The 19,233-nt window shown below is 56.1% G+C and overlaps 1 protein-coding gene across 1 annotated transcript in view; it reads left to right on the top strand.

Moving 5' to 3' along the window:
• Positions 1 to 589: 589 nt before the first annotated feature.
• The window catches only part of LOC140468682 (immunoglobulin superfamily member 8-like), a 43,050-nt gene continuing 24,406 nt past the window's right edge, over positions 590 to 19,233 (top strand). The window contains exon 1 of the mRNA XM_072564757.1: positions 590 to 635. Within this exon, the coding sequence (XP_072420858.1) occupies positions 590 to 635 (46 nt within the window). The remainder of the gene's footprint in view (positions 636 to 19,233) is intronic.

Raw genomic sequence — 19,233 nt, 5'->3', positions numbered from 1 at the left:
GTATATTTTATGGTAACCATAAATTCTACAAGAGAGACGGCTTGCACCTTAATAGGTTAGGGATCAGCATTCTGGCAGGCAGGTTTTCTGCTGCAACACCGCTACATTTAAACTAAGTAGCGGGGGGGAGGGGACAAGCTGGATGTTTAAAACGGAAATTGAAGGGGTAGTTAGAACAAGAGAAGTCAAGAAAGACAACTGTATCAAGGAGGCAGAAAACTGGAAAAGGCATCATGCTGTAAAGTTGAGTGAAATAAGGGTTGAGGGAAGGGTGAGAGCAGTAACAAATTAAAAATTCTATATATGAATGCACAAAGCATTAGACACAAGGTGGATGAACTTGAGGCTCTTTTGGAAATTGGCAGATACGATATTGTGGGGATAACTGAGATGTGGCTTCATGGGGACAGGGCCTGGGAAATGAATATTCAAGGCTACACATCGTAAGGACAGACTAACGGGCAGAGAGGGTCGGGTGGCCTTGTTGGTAAGGGAGGATATTCAGTCCCTTGCGCAGGGGGACCTAGAGTCAGGGGATGTAGAGTCAGTGTGGATAGAGCTGAGAAATACGAAGGGTAAAAAGACCCTCATGGGAGTCATCTACATGCCCCCAAACAATAGTCTGGATGTCGGAGGTAAGTTGAATCAGGAGCTGAAATTGGCCTGTCGCAAAGATGTTACTACAGTTGTTATGGGGGATTTCAACATGCAGGTAGACTGGGAGAATCAGGATGGTATTGGACATCAAGAAAGAGACTGTGGAGTGCCTCAGAGATGGATTCTTAGAACAGCTGGTGCTGGAGCCGACCGGGGAGAAGGCAATTCTGGATCTGGTGTTGGGTAACGAACCAGAATTGGTCAGGGACCTCGAAGTGAAGGAGCCATTGGGAAGTAGTGACCATAATACAATAAGCTTCAATCTGCAATTTGAAAGGGAGAGGGTACAATCGGAAGTGACAGTATTTCTGTTGAATAAAGGGAACTATGGAGCTATGAGGGAGGAGCTGGCCAAAGTTCAATGGTTCAATACCTTAACAGGGAAGACCGTGGAGGAACAATGGCGGATATTTCTGTGTATAATGCAGAAGTTGCAGGATCAGTTCATTCCTAAAAGGAAGAAAGATCCCAGGAGGAGACATGGGCGGCCGTGGCTGACGAGGGAAGTTAAGAAACAGATAAAGTTAAAAGAGAAAAAGTATAACATAGCAAAGATAAGTGGGAAAACGGAGGACTGGGAAGCTTTTAAAGAACAACAGAGGATTAGTAAGAAGGAAATACGCAGAGAAAAAATGAGGTACAAAGGTAAACTGGCCAATAATATAAAGGAGGATAGTAAAAGCTTTTTTAGGTATGTGAAAGGCATAAAAATGGTTAAGACTAAAATTGGGCCCTTGAAGACAGAAACAGGGGAATATATTACTGGGAACAAAGAAATGGCAGAGGAATTAAATGGGTATTTCAGATCTGTGTTCACTGGGGAAGACACAAGCAATCTCCCTGAGGTAACAGTGGCTGAAGGACCTGAACTGAAGGGAATTTATATTTGCCAGGATTTGGTGTTGGAGAGACTGTTAGGTCTGAAGGTTGATAAGTCTCCGGGGCCTGATGGTCTACATCCCAGGGTACTGAAGGAGGTGGCTCGGGAAATCGTGGATGCGCTGGTGATTATTTTCCAGAGTTCAATAGAATCGGGGTCGGTTCCTGAGGATTGGAGGGCGGCTAATGTTGTGCCACTTTTTGAGAAGGGTGGGCAGGAGAAAGCAGGAAATTATAGACCAGTTAGTCTGACCTCAATGGTGGGAAAGATGCTGGAGTCTATTATAAAGGATGAAATTACGGCACATCTGGATAATAGTAACAGGATAGGACAGAGTCAGCATGGATTTATGAAGGGGAAATCATGCTTGACTAATCTTCTTGAATTTTTTGAGGATGTAACTCGGAAGATGGACGAGGGAGATCCAGTGGATGTAGTGTACCTGGACTTTCAGAAAGCTTTTGATAAAGTCCCACACAATAGGTTAGTGAGTAAAATTAGGGCGCACGGGATTGGGGGCAAAGTACTAGATTGGATAGAGAATTGGTTGGCTAATAGGAAACAAAGGGTAGTGATAAACGGCTCCATTTCGGAATGGCAGGCAGTGACCAGTGGGGTACCGCAGGGATCAGTGCTGGGACCGCAGCTTTTTACAATATATGTTAATGATATAGAAGATGGTATCAGCAATAACATTAGCAAATTTGCTGATGACACAAAGCTGGGTGGTAGGGTGAAATGTGATGAGGATGTTAGGAGATTACAGGGTGACCTGGACAAGTTAGGTGAGTGGGCAGATGCATGGCAGATGCAGTTTAATGTGGATAAATGTCTGGTTATCCACTTTGGTGGCAAGAACAGGAAGGCAGATTACTACCTCAATGGTATCAAATTAGGTAAAGGGGCTGTTCAGAGAGATCTGGGTGTTCTTGTCCACCAGTCAATGAAGGCAAGCATGCAGGTACAGCAGGTCGTGAAGAAGGCTAATAGCATGCTGGCCTTCATAACAAGAGGGATTGAGTATAGAAGCAAAGAGGTGCTTCTGCAGCTGTACAGGGCCCTGGTGAGACCACACCTGGAGTACTGTGTACAGTTCTGGTCTCCAAATTTGAGGAAAGACATTCTGGTTATTGAGGGAGTGCAGCGTAGGTTCACGAGGTCAATTCCTGGAATGGCGGGATTACCTTACGCTGAAAGACTGGAGCGACTGGGCTTGTATACCCTTGAGTTTAGAAGACTGAGAGGGGATCTGATTGAAACGTATAGGATTATGAAAGGATTGGACACTCTGGCAGGAGGGAACATATTTCCGTTGATGGGGGAGTGCCGAACCAGAGGACACAACTTAAAAATATGGGGTAGGCCATTTAGGACAGAGATGAGGAGAAACTACTTCACCCAGAGAGTGGTGGCTGTGTGGAATGCTCTGCCCCAGAGGGCAGTGGAGGCCCAGTATCTGGATTCATTTAAGAAAGAGTTGGATAGAGCTCTCAAGGATTGGGGAATCAAGGGTTATGGAGATAAGGCAGGAACAGGATACTGATTAAGGATGATCAGCCATGATCATATTGAATGGTGGTACAGGCTCAAAGGGCTGAATGGCCTACTCCTGCATCTATTGTCTATTGTCTATTGTCTATTTCCGGAGGCAATTCCATTACGGAGTATTAAGGCAAGAAAAGGGGGTGGACGGGTCTTTCTTCACGCGACATGGGCTACCCAGAGAGATTCATTCCGACCAAGGGTCAAGGTTTCCCTGCTAGGCTGGTTAAGGAGGTTATGGATAGCTTAGGTAGAATCCAGTGCGTATCATCCTGAATCCCAGGGAGCTTTATAAAAGGGGGCATAAGACCGTGAAGACCATGCTTGAGAACGTACTGTCAGGAATACCCGAATGATAAAGATATCTCATCGGTATTGTTTGAGAGGTGCCCCAAATGAATCTACTCCGTTCGCTCCCTTTGAGTTCATATTCTATCATGAGGTGGGAGGCCCTTTGAATCTAATGAAGGGAAAATTGACAGGACCAAAGTCTCACGTCGAGATTATATATCGGAGCTGAGGGAGAGATTAAATCGAGTCGTTGAGTTAACACCGAAAGAGAGCACAGTCCAGAATGGTGCAGGGGGCAGATAAAAGCTCTGAGACGCGGACATTTTCCCCGAGGGGATGGCGTGTTAGTCCTGTTACCAGTGATAGGAGATCCCTTCAAAGCCAGGTTTAGTGGTCCCTCTCACATTGAGAAAACATTGAGTCAGGTGAACTAATTGGTACCAGATAGGGAAAAAAAAACTGCACCGGGTATGTCATGTGAATATGTTGAAACTGTATTATAGTAGAGAGAAAGAACTGTCATAAGTCACAGCTCAAAATAAAAAGCACAAAGAGAAACATGAAGGAGTTGAGGTTCGGTTAGGAGACAGGTGATAGGTTAGTAAGCTCTCTGTCTCAGGAGCATAAAATGCATTTGAAAGGTTTGTTGCTGCAGAATAAGGATTTGTGTAAGAATCGGGTGGGGAGGACTAATGCTATTGTACATGAGGTAGATGAAGGGAATGCTGCGCCAATAAAACAACACCCCTATTGACTCAATCCTGTCAAAGCCAGACAGGTCCAGATGGAGGTGGAGGCCATGCTCGACGAGAACATCATCAAACTGAGCCAGAACACGTGGAGTTTGCCGATCGTCTTAGTTCCCACACTGAATGGGACTCAACGCATGGATTGTGGGAAGGTCAGCGCCATTACAAAATCGGACTCATATCCAATTCCGAGATTGAAGGACTGGATCAAGAGAGTCAGACACGCCAGTTACATCACCAAGTTGGACTTACTGTGTGGTTACTGGCAGGTACCTTTATCAGAGATGGTGAAAGAAATTTCTGCGTTTGTAACCCATCCCAAAATGGGCTATATCAGTTTAAAGTCATGCCCTTTGGAATGAAGAACGCACCAACCACATTCCAAAGAATCATGAACAGAGTTGTTTCTTGGTTAACAAACTGTTTGGGCGATGTAGTGATCTTTAGTAAGGCCTGGAAAGATTACATGGTACAGTTGGCAGGGCTCTTTGAACCTCTACAGGGGGGCAAAACTTAAACAAAACTGAATTCGTGAAAGCTGAGGTGACCTTCCTGGGTCATAACATCGGTCACGGAAGGTTGACCCCAGGGAAGGCAAAGACGAAGACCATCGAGGAATTTCCACGATCAACACCTCGAAGAAAGAAGGGCTTCGATTCCTCGGATTCAGCGGATTCTATCGGAAGTTTGTTCCCAACTTCCGCAGTTGTAGCGGCACTGTTAACCTGATTTGCTGAGGGTGAACACAAAGTTTCGGAGGACAGGACAATGCCAGGAGGCATTCGACCATTTGAAATCGATATCAACCACCAAACCCCTTTGAGCCACCCCAAACATTTCAAAACCTTTTAAAGTTGCCATCGACGCTAGTGACATAGGAATTGGAGCTATACTCCAACAGGAATATGAGGATGGGATTGAACAGCCAGTTGGTTACTTTTCGAAGAAACTCAACAGGAAATACTCCACAATCGAAAAGGATCTATTGAGTTTGGTACTGAGCCTCACAACATTAACGAGAGGGGCATAGGTTTAGGGTGAGTGGGGAAAGATACAAAAGAGAGCTATGGGGCAACTTTTTCACACAGAGGGTGGTACGTGTATGGAATGAGCTGCCAGAGGATGTGGTGGAGGCTGGTACAATTACAGCATTTAAGAGGCATCTGGATGGGTATATGAATAGGAAGGGTTTGGGGGGGATATGGGCCGGGTGCTGGCAGGTGGGACTAGATTGGGTTGGGATATCTGGGTCAGCATGGACGGGTTGGACCGAAGGGTCTGTTTCTGAGCTGTGCATCTCTATGATTCTATGTCAGGAATAATGTGCCAGAGACCGTACGCATACGGATCACAATCCGCTGACATTGTTGGAACGCTTTAAAGACAAGAATATGAGACCATTTCATTGGAGTCTTATGTTACAGACTTCTAATTTACAAATTGTCCATGTAAGAATGTAATCACAGATGCGTCATTTTGGATTTAACTGGTAAAGTGCAGATGAGGTTGGTATTGATTCAATGTTATGTAGATATGGGAAGAAGTTAATATGAATGTATGTCATGGGAATGTGGTTAAGGAATAGGTTAAACAAATTAAGCCATCTTTTCATTCTGATGGTTCATTTTATTCTGAAGGGGAGGGAGGTGTTATGAAGTGTAGGTATGGACTGTACCTTTGAGAGAGTGAGAAGAAGCTGCATGGACTTGGTGTGCCGAGATATTTTAAAAATGTAACATTTGACCGTGAACCAAACAGCTGGACCTGAGTTGCCATGCGACACAGCAAATTCGAATTTGGCCAGTCACATTAAATTATGCCCCAAGATACCAAAATCCAATCGAATTTCAATTTTAATGTTTCGACAACGTCGAGCCGATGAGACAATCCGATGTTTTGGGGGATATAATGTCGGGGTTTTGAACAGTTGGACAGAGTGGCAAAAAGCAACGAGAGACTGCGCCCGGACAATCGCTCCCAGGAAGGTACCTGTCCATCTGCAATCTGAAGCAGAAGACCAAAGAAAGGAAGACAGAGAGAGAGACACAGGAGGATCGACGCAGCTAACTGGTTTTTTGGAATTTTTTTGGGAAACTTAATCGGGTGGGGGAGGAGCATATCGGATCAGCATATTGCTGGAGGGGCGGAATGAGATAAATCGATCTCCCAAACGAGGGTTACAGTGGACAGAGTTGTTCTTTAATGCTGTCTTATTTTAACTTGGACTTAAATAACACAACGTTGAGAATTTTCTTGAAATACGAGGAGTTTGGAGGTTCTCTGTCAATCATACTTGACTGGATTACAAAGCAAGGTGAGCTTCTCTGTGTTTTTGGTTTAAATTCGCAGAAGGGTTTACCCAGAGTCTTAACAGTACTGACCCTCCGACAGTGCGGCACTCCCTCAGGACTGACACTCCGACAGTGCAGCACTCCCTCAGGACTGACCCGCCGACAGTGCTGCAATCCCTCAGTACTGACCCTCCGACAGTGCGGCACTCCCTAAGTACTGACCCTCCGACAGTGCGACACACCCTCAGTACTGACCCTCCGACAGTGCGGCACTCCCTCAGGACTGACACTCCGACAGTGCAGCACTCCCTCAGGACTGACCCTCCGACAGTGCTGCAATCCCTCAGTACTGACCCTCCGACAGTGCGGCAATCCCTCAGGACTGACCCTCCGACAGTGCGGCAATCCCTCAGGACTGACACTCCGACAGTGCTGCAATCCCTCAGTACTGACCCTCCGACAGTGCGGCGCTCCCTCTGTACTGACCCCTCCGACAGTGCGGCACTCCCTCAGTACTGACCCTCCGACAGTGCGGCACTCCCTCTGTACTGACCCCTCCGACAGTGCGGCACTCCCTCAGTACTGACCCACCGACGGTGCGGCACTCCCTCAGTACTGACCCTCCGACACTGCGCAGCTCCCTCAGTACTGACCCTCCGACAGTACGGCCCTCCCTCAGCACTGACCCTCCGACAGTGCGGCACTCCCTCAGTACTGACCCTCCGACAGTGCGGCGCTCCCTCAGTACTGACCCTCCGACAGTGCGGCACTCCCTCAGTACTGACCCTCCGACAGTGCGGCACTCCCTCAGTACTGACCCTCCGACAGTGCGGCCCTCCCTCAGTACTGACCCTCCGACAGTGCGGCACTTCCTCAGTTCTGACCCGCCAACAGTGCGGTGCTCCCCCAACACTGAGGGAGCGCTGCACTGTTGAGGGGCAGTACTGTGGGAGTGCCGCACTGTCGAAGGCCAGAGCTGAGGGAGGGCCGCACAGTCAGAGCGTCAGTACTAAGGGAGTGCCGCACTGTCGGAGGGTCAGTACTGAGGGAGGGCCACACTGTCGGAGGGTCAGTACTGAGGGAGTGCCGCACTGTCGAAGGCCAGTGCTGAGGGAGGGCCGCACTGTCAGAGGGTCAGTACTAAGGGAGTGCCGCACTGTCGGAGGGTCAGTACTGAGGGAGGGCCGCACTGTCGGAGGGTCAGTACTGAGGGAGTGCCGCACGGTCGGAGGGTCAGTACTGAGGGAGAGCCTCACTATCGGAGGGTCAGTACTGAGGGAGTGCCACACTGTCGGCGGGTCAATACTGAGAGAGTGCCACACTATCGGAGAATCAGTACTGAGGGAGTGCCGCACTGTCGGAGGGTCAGTACTGAGGGAGTGCCGCACTGTCGGACGGTCAGTACTGAGGGAGTGCCACACTGTCTGAGGGTCAGTACTGAGGGAGTGGGCACTGTCTGAGGGTCAGTACTGAGGGTGTGCTGCACTGTCGGAGGGTAAGTAGTGAGGGAGGGCCGCACTGTCGGAGGGTCAGTACTGAGGGAGTGCCGCACTGTCGGAGGGAAAGTACTGAGGGAGTGCCGCACTGTCGGAGGGTCAGTCCTGAGGGACTGCCGCACTGTCGGAGGGTAAGTACTGAGTGAGTGCCGCACTATCGTAAGGTCAGTACTGAGGGAGTGCCGCACTGTCGGAGGGTCAGTACTGAGGGAGTGCCGCACTGTCGGAGGGTCAGTGCTGAGGGAGTGCCACACTGTCGGAGGATCAGTACTGAGGGAGTGCCGCACTGTCGGAGGGTCAGTACTGAGGGAGTGCGGCACTGTCGGAGGATCAGTACTGAGGGAGTGCCGCACTGTCGGAGGGTCAGTACTGAGGGAGTGCCGCACTGTCGGAGGGTCAGTACTGAGGGAGTGCCGCACTGTCGGAGGGTCAGTACTGAGGGAGTGCCGCACTGTCGGAGGGTCCGTACTGAGGGAGTGCCGCACTATCGTAAGGTCAGTACTGAGGGAGTGCCGCACTGTCGGAGGGTCAGTACTGAGGGAGTGCCGCACTGTCGGAGGTTCAGTGCTGAGGGAGTGCGGCACTGTCGGAGGATCAGTACTGAGGGAGTGCTGCACTGTCGGAGGGTAAGTACTGAGGGAGTGCCGCACTGTCGGAGTGTCAGTACTGAGGGAGTGCCGCACTGTCGGAGGGTCAGTACTGAGGGAGTGCCGCACTGTCGGAGGGTCAGTACTGAGGGAGAGCCGCACTATCGTAAGGTCAGTACTGAGGGAGTGCCGCACGGTCGGAGGGTCAGTACTGAGGGAGTGCCGCACTGTCGGATGGTCAGTACTGAGGGAGTGCCGCACTATCGTAAGGTCAGTACTGAGGGAGTGCCGCACTGTCGGAGGGTCAGTGCTGAGGGAGTGCCGCACTGTCGGAGGGTCATGTACTGAGGGAGGGCCGCACTGTCGGAAGGTCAGTACTGAGGGAGTGCCGCACTGTCTGAGGGTCAGTACTGAGGGAGTGCTGCACTGTCGGAGGGTAAGTACTGCGGGAGTGCCGCACTATCGTAAGGTCAGTACTGAGGGAGTGCCGCACTGTCGGAGGGTCAGTACTGAGGGAGTGCGGCACTGTCGGAGGATCAGTACTGAGGGAGTGCCGCACTGTCGGAGGTTCAGTACTGAGGGAGTGCCGCACTGTCGGAGGGTCAGTACTGAGGGAGGGCCGCACTGTCGGAGGGTCAGTACTGAGGGAGGGCTGCACTGTCGGAGGGTCAGTACTGAGGGAGCGCCGCACTGTGGGAGGGTCAGTACTGAGGGAGGGCCGCACTGTCGTAGGGTCAGTACTGAGGGAGTGCCACACTGTCGGAGGGTCAGTACTGAGGGAGTGCCGCACTGTCAAAGGGTCAGTACTGAGGGAGCCCCGCACTGTTGGAGGGTCAGTACTGAGGGAGTGCCACACTATCGGAGGGTCAGTACTGAGGGAGTGCCTCACTGTAGGAGGGTCAGTACTGAGGGAGTGCCGCACTGTCAGAGGGTCAGTACTGAGGGAGTGCCGCACTGTCAAAGGGTCAGTACTGAGGGAGCCCCGTACTGTCAGAGGGTCAGTACTAAGGGAATACCACACTATTGGAGGGTCAGTACTGAGGGAGTGCCGCACTGTCGGAGGGTCAGTACTGAGGGAGGGCCGCACTGTCGGAGGGTCAGTACTGAGGGAGTGCCGCACTGTCGGAGGGTCAGTACTGAGGGAGTGCCGCACTGTCAAAGGGTCAGTACTGAGGAGGTGCTGCACTGTTGGAGGGTCAGTACTGAGAGAGGGCCGCACTGTCGGAGGGTCAGTACTGAGGGAGGGCTGCACTGTCGGAGGGTCAGTACTGAGGGGAGTGCCGCACTGTCGGTGGGTCAGTACTGAGGGAGGGCCGCACTGTCTGAGGGTCAGTACTGAGGGTGTGCTGCACTGTCGGAGGGTAAGTAGTGAGGGAGGGCCGCACTGTCGGAGGGTCAGTACTGAGGGAGTGCCGCACTGTCGGAGGGTCAGTACTGAGGGAGTGCCGCACTGTCGGAGGGTCAGTATTGAGGGAGTGCTGCACTGTCTGAGGGTCAGTACTGAGGGAGTGCCGCACTGTCGGAGGGTCAGTACTGAGGGAGCGCCGCACTGTCTGAGGGTCAGTACTGACGGAGTGCCGCACTGTCGGAGGGTCAGTACTGAGGGAGGACCGCACTGTCGGAGGGTCAGTACTGAGGGAGTGCCGCACTGTCGGAGGGTCAGTACTGAGGGAGCGCCGCACTGACGGAGGGTCAGTACTGAGGGAGTGTCACACTGTCAGAGGGTCAGTACTGAGGAGGTGCCGCACTGTCGGAGGGTAAGTACTGAGGGAGTGCCGCACGATCGTAAGGTCAGTACTGAGGGAGCGCCGCACTGTCAGAGGGTCAGTGCTGAGGGAGTGGGCACTGTCGGAGGGTCAGTACTGAGGAGGTGCCACACTGTCTGAGGGTCAGTACTGAGGCGCGCCTCAATGTCGGAGGGTCAGTACTGAGGAAGTGCCGCACTGTCGGAGGGTCAGTACTGAGGGAGTGCCGCACTGTCGGAGGGTCAGTACTGAGGGAGTGCCGCACTGTCGGAGGGTCAGTACTGGGGGAGCGCCGCACTGTCGGAGGGTCAGTACTGAGGGAGCGCCGCACTGTCGGAGGGTCAGTACTGAGGGAGTGCCGCACTGTCGGAGGGTCAGTACTGAGGGAGGGCCGCACTGTCGGAGGGTCAGTACTGAGGGAGTGCCGCACTGTAGGAGGGTCAGTACTGTGGGAGTGCCTCACTGTAGGAGGGTCAGTACTGAGGGAGTGCGGCACTGTCGTAGGGTCAGTACTGAGGGAGTGCCACACTGTGGGAGGGTCAGTACTGAGGGAGGGCCGCACTGTCGTAGGGTCAGTACTGAGGGAGTGCCACACTGTCGGAGGGTCAGTACTGAGGGAGTGCCGCACTGTCGGAGGGTCAGTACTGAGGGAGTGCCGCACTGTCAAAGGGTCAGTACTGAGGGAGCGCTGCACTGTGGGAGGGTCAGTACTGAGGGAGGGCCGCACTGTCGTAGGGTCAGTACTGAGGGAGTGCCACACTGTCGGAGGGTCAGTACTGAGGGAGTGCCGCACTGTCAAAGGGTCAGTACTGAGGGAGCCCCGCACTGTTGGAGGGTCAGTACTGAGGGAGTGCCACACTATCGGAGGGTCAGTACTGAGGGAGTGCCTCACTGTAGGAGGGTCAGTACTGAGGGAGTGCCGCACTGTCAGAGGGTCAGTACTGAGAGAGTGCCACACTATCGGAGGGTCAGTACTGAGGGAGTGCCGCACTGTCAAAGGGTCAGTACTGAGGGAGCCCCGCACTGTTGGAGGGTCAGTACTGAGGGAGTGCCACACTATCGGAGGGTCAGTACTGAGGGAGTGCCTCACTGTAGGAGGGTCAGTACTGAGGGAGTGCCGCACTGTCAGAGGGTCAGTACTGAGAGAGTGCCACACTATCGGAGGGTCAGTACTGAGGGAGTGCCGCACTGTCAAAGGGTCAGTACTGAGGGAGCCCCGTACTGTCAGAGGGTCAGTACTAAGGGAATACCACACTATTGGAGGGTCAGTACTGAGGGAGTGCCGCACTGTCGGAGGGTCAGTACTGAGGGAGTGCCGCACTGTCGGAGGGTCAGTACTGAGGGAGTGCCGCACTGTCAAAGGGTCAGTACTGAGGAGGTGCTGCACTGTTGGAGGGTCAGTACTGAGGGGAGTGCCGCACTGTCGGAGGGTCAGTACTGAGGGAGTGCCGCACTGTCAAAGGGTCAGTACTGAGGAGGTGCTGCACTGTTGGAGGGTCAGTACTGAGAGAGGGCCGCACTGTCGGAGGGTCAGTACTGAGGGAGGGCTGCACTGTCGGAGGATCAGTACTGAGGGAGTGCCGCACTGTCGGAGGGTCAGTACTGAGGGAGTGCCGCACTGTCAAAGGGTCAGTACTGAGGAGGTGCTGCACTGTTGGAGGGTCAGTACTGAGGGGAGTGCCGCACTGTCGGAGGGTCAGTACTGAGGGAGTGCCGCACTGTCAAAGGGTCAGTACTGAGGAGGTGCTGCACTGTTGGAGGGTCAGTACTGAGAGAGGGCCGCACTGTCGGAGGGTCAGTACTGAGGGAGTGCTGCACTGTCGGAGGGTCAGTACTGAGGGAAGGCTGCACTGTCGGAGGATCAGTACTGAGGGAGCGCCGCACTGTCGGAGGGTCAGTACTGAGGGAGTGCTGCACTGTCGGAGGGTCAGTACTGAGGGAGTGCCGCACTGTCGGAGGGTCAGTATTGAGGGAGTGCTGCACTGTCTGAGGGTCAGTACTGAGGGAGTGCCGCACTGTCGGAGGGTCAGTACTGAGGGAGCGCCGCACTGTCTGAGGGTCAGTACTGACGGAGTGCCGCACTGTCGGAGGGTCAGTACTGAGGGAGGACCGCACTGTCGGAGGGTCAGTACTGAGGGAGTGCCGCACTGTCGGAGGGTCAGTACTGAGGGAGCGCCGCACTGACGGAGGGTCAGTACTGAGGGAGTGTCACACTGTCAGAGGGTCAGTACTGAGGAGGTGCCGCACTGTCGGAGGGTAAGTACTGAGGGAGTGCCGCACTATCGTAAGGTCAGTACTGAGGGAGCGCCACACTGTCAGAGGGTCAGTGCTGAGGGAGTGGGCACTGTCGGAGGGTCAGTACTGAGGAGGTGCCACACTGTCTGAGGGTCAGTACTGAGGCGCGCCTCAATGTCGGAGGGTCAGTACTGAGGAAGTGCCGCACTGTCGGAGGGTCAGTACTGAGGGAGTGCCGCACTGTCGGAGGGTCAGTACTGAGGGAGTGCCGCACTGTCGGAGGGTCAGTACTGGGGGAGCGCCGCACTGTCGGAGGGTCAGTACTGAGGGAGCGCCGCACTGTCGGAGGGTCAGTACTGAGGGAGTGCCGCACTGTCGGAGGGTCAGTACTGAGGGAGGGCCGCACTGTCGGAGGGTCAGTACTGAGGGAGTGCCACACTGTCGGAGGGTCAGTACTGAGGGAGTGCCGCACTGTCGGAGGGTCAGTACTGAGGGAGTGCCGCACTGTCGGAGGGTCAGTATTGAGGGAGTGCTGCACTGTCTGAGGGTCAGTACTGAGGGAGTGCCGCACTGTCGGAGGGTCAGTACTGAGGGAGTGCCGCACTGTCGGAGGGTCAGTACTGAGGGAGCCCCGCACTGTCGGAGGGTCAGTACTGAGGGAGTGCCGCACTGTCGTAGGGTCAGTACTGAGGGAGTGCCACACTGTCAAAGGGTCAGTACTGAGGGAGCCCCGCACTGTTGGAGGGTCAGTACTGAGGGAGTGCCACACTATCGGAGGGTCAGTACTGAGGGAGTGCCTCACTGTAGGAGGGTCAGTACTGAGGGAGTGCCGCACTGTCAAAGGGTCAGTACTGAGGGAGCCCCGCACTGTTGGAGGGTCAGTACTGAGGGAGTGCCACACTGTCGGAGGGTCAGTACTGAGGGAGTGCCTCACTGTAGGAGGGTCAGTACTGAGGGAGTGCCGCACTGTCAGAGGGTCAGTACTGAGAGAGTGCCACACTGTCGGAGGGTCAGTACTGAGGGAGCCCCGCACTGTCAGAGGGTCAGTACTAAGGGAGTACCACACTATTGGAGGGTCAGTACTGAGGGAGTGCCTCACTGTAGGAGGGTCAGTACTGAGGGAGTGCCACACTGTCGGAGGGTCAGTTCTGAGGGAGTACCGCACTGTGGGAGGGTCAGTACTGAGGGAGTGCCGCACTGTCGGAGGGTCAGTACTGAGGGAGTGCCGCACTGTCGGCGAGTCAGTACTGAGGGAGTGCCACACTGTCGGCGAGTCAGTACTGAGGGAGTGCCGCACTGTCAGAGGGTCAGTGCTGAGGGAGGGCCGCACTGTGGGAGGGTCAGTACTGAGAGAGGGCCGCACTGTCGGAGGGTCAGTACTGAGGGAGTGCCGCACTGTCGGAGGGTCAGTACTGAGGGAGGGCCGCACTGTCAAAGGGTCAGTACTGAGGAGGTGCTGCACTGTTGGAGGGTCAGTACTGAGAGAGGGCCGCACTGTCGGAGGGTCAGTACTGAGGGAGGGCCGCACTGTCGGAGGGTAAGTACTGAGGGAGGGCTGCACTGTCGGAGGGTCAGTACTGACGGAGTGCCGCACTGTCGGAGGGTCAGTACTGAGGGAGTGCCGCACTGTCGGAGGGTCAGTACTGAGGGAGCGCTGCACTGTCGGAGGGTCAGTACTGAGGGAGTGCCGCACTGTCGGAGGGTCAGTACTGAGGGAGTGCCGCACTGTCGGAGGGTCAGTACTGAGGGAGCGCTGCACTGTCGGAGGGTCAGTACTGAGGGAGTGCCGCACTGTTGGAGGGTCAGTACTGAGGGAGGGCTGCACTGTCAGAGGGTCAGTGCTGAGGGAGTGCTGCACTGTTGGAGGGTCATTACTGAGAGAGGGCAGCACTGTCGGAGGGTCAGTACTGAGGGAGCCCCGCACTGTCGGAGGGTCAGTACTGAGGGAGCCCCGCACTGTCGGAGGGTCAGTACTGAGGGAGCCCCGCACTGTCGGAGGGTCAGTACTGAGGGAGGGCCGCACTGTCGGAGGGTCAGTACTGAGGGAGGGCCGCACTGTCGGAGGGTCAGTACTGAGGGAGGGCCGCACTGTCGGAGGGTCAGTACTGAGGGAGGGCCGCACTGTCGGAGGGTCGGTACTGAGGGAGTGCCGCACTGTCGGAGGGTCAGTACTGAGGGAGTGACGCACTGTTGGACGGTCAGACCCTTCCCCCCTTCCTGTCGCTGCTATCCCACCCCAGTGCCTTCCCCCATCTCTTCTCTGCTATCCCACCCAGTCCCGTCCCCCTTCCTGTCTCTGCTCTCCCACCCTAACCCTTCCCCCTGCCTCTTCTCTGCTATCCCACACAGTCCCTTCCTCCCACCCCTCTCTGCTATCCCACACAGTCCCTTCCCCCACCCCTTTCTGCTATCCCACCCAGTCCCTTCCCCCACCCCTCTCTGCTATCCCACCAGTCCCTTCCCCTTCCCCATCTCTGCTATCCCACCCAGTCCCTTCCCCCACCCCTCTCTGCTATCCCACCCAGTCCCTTCCTCCCACCCCTCTCTGCTATCCCACCCAGTCCCTTCCCCTTCCCCATCTCTGCTATCCCACCCAGTCCCTTCCCCTTCCCCATCTCTGCTATCCCACCCAGTCCCTTCCCCCACCCATCTCTGCTATCCCACCCAGTCCCTTCCCCTTCCCCATCTCTGCTATCCCACCCAGTCCCTTCCCCCACCCCTCTCTGCTATCCCACCCAGTCCCTTCCTCCCACCCCTCTCTGCTATCCCACCCAGTCCCTTCCCCTTCCCCATCTCTGCTATCCCACCCAGTCCCTTCCCCTTCCCCATCTCTGCTATCCCACCCAGTCCCTTCCCCCACCCCTCTCTGCTATCCCACCCAGTCCCTTCCTCCCACCCCTCTCTGCTATCCCACCCAGTCACTTCCCCTTCCCCATCTCTGGTATCCCACCCAGTCCCTTCCCCTTCCCCATCTCTGCTATCCCACCCAGTCCCTTCCCCCACCCCTCTCTGCTATCCCACCCAGTCCCTTCCCCTTCCCCATCTCTGCTATCCCACCAGTCCCTTCCCCCACCCCTCTCTGCTATCCCACCCAGTCCCTTCCTCCCACCCCTCTCTGCTATCCCACCCAGTCCCTTCCTCCCACCCCTCTCTGCTATCCCACCAGTCCCTTCCCCCACCCCTCTCTGCTATCCCACCAGTCCCTTCCCCCACCCCTCTCTGCTATGCCACCCGGTCCCTTCCCCCACCCCTCTCTGCTATCCCACCCAGTCCCTTCCCCCCACCCCTCTCTGCTATCCCACCCAGTCCCTTCTCCCCGCCCCATCTCTGCTATCCCACCCAGTCCCTTCTCCCCGCCCCATCTCTGCTATCCCACCCAGTCCCTTCTCCCCGCCCCATCTCTGCTATCCCACCCAGTCCCTTCCCCTTCCCCATCTCTGCTATCCCACCCAGTCCCTTCCCCTTCCCCATCTCTGCTATCCCACCCAGTCCCTTCCTCCCACCCCTCTCTGCTATCCCACCCAGTCCCTTCCCCTTCCCCATCTCTGCTATCCCACCCAGTCCCTTCCCCTTCCCCATCTCTGCTATCCCACCCAGTCCCTTCCCCCACCCATCTCTGCTATCCCACCCAGTCCCTTCCCCCACCCATCTCTGCTATCCCACCCAGTCCCTTCCTCCCACCCCTCTCTGCTATCCCACCCAGTCCCTTCCCCTTCCCCATCTCTGCTATCCCACCCAGTCCCTTCCCCTTCCCCATCTCTGCTATCCCACCCAGTCCCTTCCCCCACCCATCTCTGCTATCCCACCCAGTCCCTTCCCCTTCCCCATCTCTGCTATCCCACCCAGTCCCTTCCCCCACCCCTCTCTGCTATCCCACCCAGTCCCTTCCCCCACCCATCTCTGCTATCCCACCCAGTCCCTTCCCCTTCCCCATCTCTGCTATCCCACCCAGTCCCTTCCTCCCACCCCTCTCTGCTATCCCACCCAGTCTCTTCCCCTTCCCCCTCTCTGCTATCCCACCCAGTCCCTTCCCCTTCCCCATATCTGCTATCCCACCCAGTCCCTTCCCCTTCCCCATCTCTGCTATCCCACCCAGTCCCTTCCCCTTCCCCATCTCTGCTATCCCACCCAGTCCCTTCCCCGTCCCCATCTCTGCTATCCCACCCAGTCCCTTCCCCCACCCCTCTCTGCTATCCCACCCAGTCCCTTCCCCCACCCCTTTCTGCTATCCCACCCAGTCTCTTCCCCTTCCCCCTCTCTGCTATCCCACCCAGTCTCTTCCCCTTCCCCCTCTCTGCTATCCCACCCAGTCCCTTCCCCTTCCCCATCTCTGGTATCCCACCCAGTCCCTTCCCCTTCCCCCTCTCTGCTATCCCACCCAGTCCCTTCCCCCACCCCTCTCTGCTATCCCACCCAGTCCCTTCCCCTTCCCCATCTCTGCTATCCCACCCAGTCCCTTCCCCCACCCCTCTCTGCTATCCCACCCAGTCCCTTCCCCTTCCCCATCTCTGCTATCCCACCAGTCTCTTCCCCTTCCCCATCTCTGCTATCCCACCAGTCCCTTCCTCCCACCCCTCTCTGCTATCCCACCAGTCTCTTCCCCTTCCCCATCTCTGCTATCCCACCAGTCCCTTCCCCCACCCCTCTCTGCTATCCCACCAGTCCCTTCCCCCACCCCTCTCTGCTATCCCACCAGTCCCTTCCCCCACCCCTCTCTGCTATCCCACCAGTCCCTTCCCCCACCCCTCTCTGCTATCCCACCCAGTCCCTTCCCCCAGCCCTCTCTGCTATCCCACCCAGTCCCTTCCCCTTCTCTGCTATCCCACCCAGTCCCTTCCTCCCACCCCTCTCTGCTATCCCACCCAGTCTCTTCCCCTTCCCCATCTCTGCTATCCCACCAGTCCCTTCCCCCACCCCTCTCTGCTATCCCACCAGTCCCTTCCCCCACCCCTCTCTGCTATCCCACCCAGTCCCTTCCCCCAGCCCTCTCTGCTATCCCACCCAGTCCCTTCCCCTTCTCTGCTATCCCACCCGGTCCCTTCCCCCACCCCTCTCTGCTATCCCACCCAGTCCCTTCCCCCACCCCTCTCTGCTATCCCACCCAGTCCCTTCCCCCACCCCTTTCTGCTATCCCACCCAGTCCCTTCCCCCACCCCTCTCTGCTATCCCACCCAGTCCCTTCCCCCACCCCTCTCTGCTATCCCACCCAGTCCCTTCCCCTTCCCCATCTCTGCTATCCCACCCAGTCTCTTCCCCTTCCCCATCTCTGCTATCCCACCCAGTCCCTTCCCCCACCCCTCTCTGCTATCCCACCCAGTCTCTTCCCCTTCCCCATCTCTGCTATCCCACCCAGTCTCTTCCCCTTCCCCATCTCTGCTATCCCACCCAGTCCCTTCCCCCACCCCTCTCTGCTATCCCACCCAGTCTCTTCCTCTTCCCCATCTCTGCTATCCCACCCAGACCCTTCCCGCCCCCCATCTCTGCTATCCCACCCAGTCCCTTCCCCTTCCCCATCTCTGCTATCCCACCCAGTCCCTTCCCCCACCCCTCTCTGCTATCCCACCCAGTCTCTTCCCCTTCCCCATCTCTGCTATCCCACCCAGTCTCTTCCCCTTCCCCATCTCTGCTATCCCACCCAGTCCCTTCCCCCACCCCTCTCTGCTATCCCACCCAGTCTCTTCCTCTTCCCCATCTCTGCTATCCCACCCAGACCCTTCCCGGCCCCCATCTCTGCTATCCCACCCAGTCCCTTCCCCTTCCCCATCTCTGCTATCCCACCCAGACCCTTCCCGCGCCCCATCTCTGCTATCCCACCCAGTCCCTTCCCCTTCCCCATCTCTGCTATCCCACCCAGTCTCTTCCCCCTCCCTGTCTCTGCTATCCCACCCAGTCCCTTCCCCCACCCCTCTCTGCTATCCCACCCAGTCCCTTCCCCCGACCCATCTCTGCTATCCCACCCAATCCCTTCCCCCACCCCTCTCTGCTATCCCACCCAGTCCCTTCTTCCGACCCATCTCTGCTATCCCACCCAATCCCTTCCCCCACCCCTCTCTGCTATCCCATCTAGTCCCTACCCCTTCTCTGTCTCTGCTATCCCACCCAGTCCCTTCCCCCTCCCTGTCTCTGCTATCCCACCCAGTCTCTTCCCCCTCCCTGTCTCTGCTATCCCACCCAGTTCCTTCTACCCGACCCATCTCTACTATCCCACCCAGTCCCTTCTACCCGACCCATCTCTGCTATCCCACCCTGCCCCTTCGCCGCGCCCCCTTCTCCAACCCCGTGAGCCAATGAGTTGGGCAAGGACATTGGTGCGTTCCTTTTTTGCGCCCTCTGGCCTGCCCCGGTCACCCTGTTACAGGGAGGATCGTATCACACTGAAGAGGGCCCAGAAGGGATTAACCGGGACGTTGCCGGGAATGGGGAGAGGTTGGGGAGGCGTTTGAGAGAGAGAGAGAGATAGAGAGACTGGGACCAGTTTCACTGGAGCTGGAGGGAGGTGGGACCTTACAGAGGTTTATAAAATCATGAGGGGCATCGGCCGGGTTCACGGAAGGTGTCTATTTCCTCGGGGTGAGGGGGTTCAAGACCAGGGTGGGGTGGGGAAGGGGTGGGGACGCATTTCTAAGGCGAGGGGTTTAAAAAAAGACAACAGCGGGGGTGGGGGGCAAATATTTGACGCAGGGGGTGGTTCGCGTGTGGAGGGTCTGCCGGGTGTGGCCTTTAAGAGACATCCGGATAGGTTCACGGAGAGAGGGGGGGA

Source organism: Chiloscyllium punctatum, chromosome 47 (genome assembly GCF_047496795.1).
Source record: "Chiloscyllium punctatum isolate Juve2018m chromosome 47, sChiPun1.3, whole genome shotgun sequence".
Lineage (NCBI taxonomy): Eukaryota > Metazoa > Chordata > Chondrichthyes > Orectolobiformes > Hemiscylliidae > Chiloscyllium > Chiloscyllium punctatum.
The sequence above is the reverse complement of the archived record's forward strand: the minus strand, read 5'-3'. Positions and strand labels throughout refer to the sequence as shown.